The 6,475-nt window shown below is 35.4% G+C and overlaps 1 protein-coding gene across 1 annotated transcript in view; it reads left to right on the forward strand.

The window, feature by feature from the left end:
• Positions 1–6,475, forward strand: part of LOC107578432 (receptor-type tyrosine-protein phosphatase mu-like) — a 97,833-nt gene that overhangs the window by 77,963 nt on the left and 13,395 nt on the right. Inside the window, exon 10 of the mRNA XM_016264389.1 lies at positions 1,450–1,723. Coding sequence (XP_016119875.1) covers positions 1,450–1,723 — 274 coding nt within the window. The remainder of the gene's footprint in view (positions 1–1,449; positions 1,724–6,475) is intronic.

The following is a 6,475-nucleotide window of genomic DNA, read 5'->3' on the forward strand; positions in this document are numbered from 1 at the left end:
TGTGCTGGTTTTTGATGGTGTTTGTCCAATGGGTGATGTGCTTGTGTTTCTCTGTGTTGATGATCTGTGTAGGCCGATTCTCTCTCTCTCTCTCTCTCTCTCTCTCTGTGTTGTTGTTGATGCAGGTGTTATTGGCTTGTTGTATTGTCCGTGCGCTGGTTACGTGTTTCTAACGAGCTCCGCTCACATAGCGCTCCAGCAGCTTCCGGTTGCCATGGCTGCAGCTTCCTCCTCGTTAATTAAAGGACGAGTTTGTAAGTTCTCTGATCCTGCAGCGGCTGGAACGAGACGAAGATTTACTGCATTTGAGAAAACCAACAAAAGCGGCTTACAGTAATACTTACAACAAACAGCTTTGTGACACTTTAGAATAATGTACATTTATATTCATATAAAGCAGGTTCCAAAAGACCGCACTGAAACCACTGAAACATGTTGATGCAATTTAATTCATTATTTATTCATTTTAATTAAAGCTGGAAAATCACTAAAACCTATTCATTGATTTTTTAAATGTATTTATTTGGTTGGGTATTTATTTAGTTTGTTAGTTGTGTATTTAGTTTATTTTTTATGTCAATTAAAGCTGCAAAACAGTTTTAGAATATACTACACTAAAAATGGCTAACACCTGTGAAGTGAATTGAATTTATTCACTTATTATTTGAATATTTATTTATTTATTTAGTTGGTTGATTATTTTATTTGTTTGTTCAAAATAAAGATGCAAAACAAAGTTTTAGAATTTTAAAAAGTTAGGAATAATGTATGATTTACTAAAATTACAAAAACCTGTGAATTAATTAATTAATTAGTTTGTTTTTGTTTTTAATTTCAATAAAAATAATTGTAGAATTTAGAAAGTTAGAATTAATGTACAACACCACCAAACTCACTCAAACTACTTTTGTTTGTTTATTTATTTATTCCAAAAAAAAAAATTTTTTAATTATAGTGAAATATATTAACATAAGACATTTTTCATATTCATGTTTTTATATTTTTAATAGAAGAAATATTACTTTTTATTATTGTAAAATGCAATATACACTTGTAGTTATGAATAGAAAAGTGCTAAATCGACATATTCTGCTGGTGGTATCAGACTTTGGGACCCTCTGTGAATTCTAATAGTTGCACATGTAAGTAATATGTGAATATTCATAAGAATAATATTCATATTCATAATATGTGTGACAGTATGTGTCTTAACGACTTCCTAATGAAAGACACATACATACACTGAGTGCTAGGAATGAATCTGCAGGAGGTGTTTGTGTTTGTCACATTCACAGCTTGTTTCTGAGAAATAAAGCGTAGTCCTAATGATGATGATGATGATGATGATGATGATTGTGCTTCATACAGCTGTGTGTGTTTGGTGCTGATGTGTGTGTGTGTGTGTGTGTGTGTGTGTGTGTGTCTCTTGTGTGTGTGTGCGTCCTGCAGTGTGTATCAGGTGGTGGTAGAAGAGGAGCGTCCGCGTCGTTCTCGGAGAGCCGCTGAGATCCTGCGCTGTTACCCGATTCCCATCCACTTCCAGAACGCGTCCGTGCTGAACTCGCAGTATTACTTCACCGCAGAGTTCCCAGCCGCTCGCATCCAGACGCCGCTGCCCTTCACCGTCGGAGACAACCGCACCTACGACAGCTACTGGAACCTTCCTCTGCTGCCACACAAGAGCTACAGCGTCTACTATCAGGCCGTCAGCACAGCCAACGGGGTGAGAACCCACTAACACTCGCACAGCTTCAGATTCACTGTGTGATCGACAGACAGCATGCTCCTGATCACGGCGTAAACTTTAGCACTTTAGTGCTGGTAAACAAGAGTAACTATATCATAAACTCATCACACATGTATTATTTCAGCAGCTGTGATTGTCTCTGAAGGAGAAAAGCAGTCGTTATATGTGAGAAACTCAAGCAGGTAATTAGCAGCCAGTGGGCCGAGAATAATTTAAACGCTGCCCTTTACAACGAAACCAGACTCTATTTTTTATTGTTATTTATTGCGACGCACCCTTAAAGTGGAACTTTTTCTCACTCTGATGCACTTAATAGTCTTGCAATTAAAATGACAGCATATTTATATATTTTTATATAATTTATGTATATAAATAAGCAATATACAGTATATGTATGTTTAGACTTATGTATATATAAAGACTTAAGACTCTTGTGATTAAAATAACAGCACAATGTTTTTTATTTATATATTTCATTTCATTATCATTGATTGCTATATATATATATATATATATATACTATGTACTATATAAAATATATTAATATTAAAAAATATAAATATTATACAAAATATTTCTATAAATATGTAAATAAATGCATAAATAAAAAATAGGTTATTTATATATAAAATAAATTATATAAAAGCATAACATCTAAATAAATCTGCTATTTTAATCGTGAGAGTCGTAGGTTGTTTACTCAAGGTGTTTCAGTGAATTATTTTAATATTCTTTTCATTTAATGTTATGATATATATATATATATACATATACATGTTTGTGTGTGTAAGTACGTGTAATAATAATGATATAAAGATAATTCACTGAAAGACTTGAGATTTTAGATTTGAGTAAAGACTTGTGCATCTTCTGTGATGATGAATCATTGCGATCTGCTCCGGGTCAAGTGCGCTGTGTTCTGAGCTTGTTGCTGTAAAATAACGTGTCCAGCGTTCTTCACGTCGCATGCTGCTGATCTTTAATTGCTTCCAATTAGCAGAGCGCCAGCAATTACAGGCAGCAGTTTGTGTTCTCCCCGGTGACACAGAAGAACAGGACTGACCTTCAGAGCTTCACGCGCTCCTCCTCCGCCAATTATTTCCTTTCAGAACTTCCACATTTATTTGGCTTCTTCAGTGTCTCACAACAACCGCGCTGGATGCTTTAGATTATGGCCTGCTGTTTTCAGACGCTTATTAACAGGTTTAGAGTTCGTGTTTTCTGTGCTGGTGTTGAAGGATCGTCTGCAGGAATCTGTGGTTTTTTTCAGCTGCTCACACACATTTTCAAAACTTTGACTCTTTTTTTCAAAACTTTACACACAATCCAAGAATGGCTAGTTTTGTAGTTTTGGTGTGTGCTTCTGAGTGAGAGTCAGCTTTCAGAAACTGTGACGAGGAAAGATTTAGTGTGAAAAAAACTGTAACAGCTGAAGGAAGTGAATACGTTTAACGAACGAACACAAGCGGCTGAATGCGGAGAATCTGCAGAGCTTTTGATTCTTCATTGATGCTTATTAATAAATAATCTCCTCTAAAAACATGTTTATTCGTTTTAAGAAAACACACCCAGTACACCCTCCAGCAAACCTCACAGGTTTAAGAATTAATATTCATAATAAATTAGTGATGATAATAATAATAATCTATATTAATGTATTAATATCTATTATTAATTAATTATTAACTATTATTAAATAATTTATTCATCTTTAATCATTTATTATTATTATTATTATTAAATAATTGTATTTAAAAAATATTTTTTACATTTTATATTTATTTATTTATCTATTTTAATGAACCATGGTACATGACCAAAAACAATAGTGCTTCCATAGTAAAAATGTGAAGGAAAAAAATATTTAATAAATATAAAATTATTATATATTACTTACTGGTCTATCTTTATAAATATTTAAAAATTCCATGGTACTTTGAAAAAACAAAATAATATAATTGGTAATAATAGTGATAATACTAAGTTACTTTTTGGTATGTTTGATGATTATATTACATATATTAGTAGGTTGAAGCTGAATTTGCAGGCAATAAAAGTGAAGTGAGGACAGAGTCGCATTAAACGCTCGACTCGGAGCTTCAGCTGTTCACGGATGCATTATTAACACTCCAGTCTAATTGGAAATTAGAATTATCAGCCATCTCTCTTTTTTATATGCAAATTGACGCGAATGAAAAGGCGATCCTTTATTTCAGTGCAGGAGAGGAAGCACTTGTGTGTGTGTGTGTGAGTGTGTGTGTGAGTGTGTGTGTGAGAGTGTGTGTGAGAGTGTGTGTGAGAGTGTGTGTGAGAGTGTGTGTGAGAGTGTGTGTGAGAGTGTGTGTGAGAGTGTGTGTGAGAGTGTGTGTGAGAGTGTGTGTGAGAGTGTGTGTGAGAGTGTGTGTGAGAGTGTGTGTGAGAGTGTGTGTGAGAGTGTGTGTGAGAGTGTGTGTGAGAGTGTGTGTGAGAGTGTGTGTGAGAGTGTGTGTGAGAGTGTGTGTGAGAGTGTGTGTGAGAGTGTGTGTGAGAGTGTGTGTGAGAGTGTGTGTGAGAGTGTGTGTGAGAGTGTGTGTGAGAGTGTGTGTGAGAGTGTGTGTGAGAGTGTGTGTGAGAGTGTGTGTGAGAGTGTGTGTGAGAGTGTGTGTGAGAGTGTGTGTGAGAGTGTGTGTGAGAGTGTGTGTGAGAGTGTGTGTGAGAGTGTGTGTGAGAGTGTGTGTGAGAGTGTGTGTGAGAGTGTGTGTGAGAGTGTGTGTGAGAGTGTGTGTGAGAGTGTGTGTGAGAGTGTGTGTGAGAGTGTGTGTGAGAGTGTGTGTGAGAGTGTGTGTGAGAGTGTGTGTGAGAGTGTGTGTGAGAGTGTGTGTGAGAGTGTGTGTGAGAGTGTGTGTGAGAGTGTGTGTGAGAGTGTGTGTGAGAGTGTGTGTGAGAGTGTGTGTGAGAGTGTGTGTGAGAGTGTGTGTGAGAGTGTGTGTGAGAGTGTGTGTGAGAGTGTGTGTGAGAGTGTGTGTGAGAGTGTGTGTGAGAGTGTGTGTGAGAGTGTGTGTGAGAGTGTGTGTGAGAGTGTGTGTGAGAGTGTGTGTGAGAGTGTGTGTGAGAGTGTGTGTGAGAGTGTGTGTGAGAGTGTGTGTGAGAGTGTGTGTGAGAGTGTGTGTGAGAGTGTGTGTGAGAGTGTGTGTGAGAGTGTGTGTGAGAGTGTGTGTGAGAGTGTGTGTGAGAGTGTGTGTGAGAGTGTGTGTGAGAGTGTGTGTGAGAGTGTGTGTGAGAGTGTGTGTGAGAGTGTGTGTGAGAGTGTGTGTGAGAGTGTGTGTGAGAGTGTGTGTGAGAGTGTGTGTGAGAGTGTGTGTGAGAGTGTGTGTGAGAGTGTGTGTGAGAGTGTGTGTGAGAGTGTGTGTGAGAGTGTGTGTGAGAGTGTGTGTGAGAGTGTGTGTGAGAGTGTGTGTGAGAGTGTGTGTGAGAGTGTGTGTGAGAGTGTGTGTGAGTGTGTGTGTGAGTGTGTGAGAGAGAGTGTGAGTGTGTGAGAGAGTGTGTGTGTGTGTGTGTGAGTGTGTGTGTGTGTGTGAGGTGTTTGCTCTCTGCAGGCTCGTGGTAAGGTCAGGTCAAGCGTCTCCAGAACGAGGTTTATTAGAGAAAACGAGCTCCTGGAACCCTGCTTGAGATCAAACCTCTCGTGGCCTTTCGGTGTTTCTCAGCAGAAACGTTACAGCACGCTGAGATTTAGAGCGTGTTACGGGTCACAGCGGTCACGGAAAACACGCAAATATCATGGAACAATAAAATGTCAGGAAAATCTTCTTTGCTCTAAAATATCTCATTTTGTAGGGTTTTATTGGAGTCATTTGCACAATAATGAGTATAATAGTAATAATATAATTGCTCATTGTTCATGTTAGTGCATTAACTAATGTTAATTACTAAAATACAACTTTTAATTTAAAAATGAATTGCTAAATGTTATATAATCATTTAAATGTATTTAATTCAAAAGCTTCATATATATAATTTTTTTAAAGATCAGTTTGAAATCTACAACAGTCAACAGTGTTATTTTAATATTTTCAATTAGCTTTTATTTTTGTATTTTTTTGCTTTCATTTTAAAATTAAACAAATTAATTCTGCCTGTGAATATATGAAACTCACATAAATCCAAAAAAGATCAAATAAAATAATAATAATAAAACTTTAATACAAAATTTAATACAAAAAAACTATATTATATTTATATTATAATTTTTTTATTATATAATAAGTATATTTATAATTATATGTATATACACCGGTAAACGTTTATATACAAACATACACAGCTACTTATTAAAGATTATGAATTTATGGGTTATTTTAGTTTTTATTAATATTTAATTTTTCCTTTATTATATATATATTTTAGATGATTCTGCTATATTTTCCCTATTTTTAATTTTAATTTTAGTTAAAGTTTTAGTAATTTTGTTGTGTGTTTTTGTCATTTTTATTACCACAGTTAAACGTCTAAATAGTTTTTTTTAATTTTCATTTAATTTGTTTTAGTTATTTTAGTACATCAAATTAACTAAATAAAAATTTAAGATTCAAGAACTGAGATCAAGAAGTGAGAAATATTGCCTAGGAAGCTAGCTGAAAAAAAATAAGTTTAAGTTATATAAGTTTAATTATATATATATTAGGGATGTAACGATTACCGGTTTCACGATAAATCACGATAAAATGCACTGACGGTTATTATTACCGT

This window comes from Sinocyclocheilus grahami, unplaced genomic scaffold (genome assembly GCF_001515645.1).
Source record: "Sinocyclocheilus grahami isolate Dianchi unplaced genomic scaffold, SAMN03320097.WGS_v1.1 scaffold32.1, whole genome shotgun sequence".
Taxonomy (NCBI): domain Eukaryota; kingdom Metazoa; phylum Chordata; class Actinopteri; order Cypriniformes; family Cyprinidae; genus Sinocyclocheilus; species Sinocyclocheilus grahami.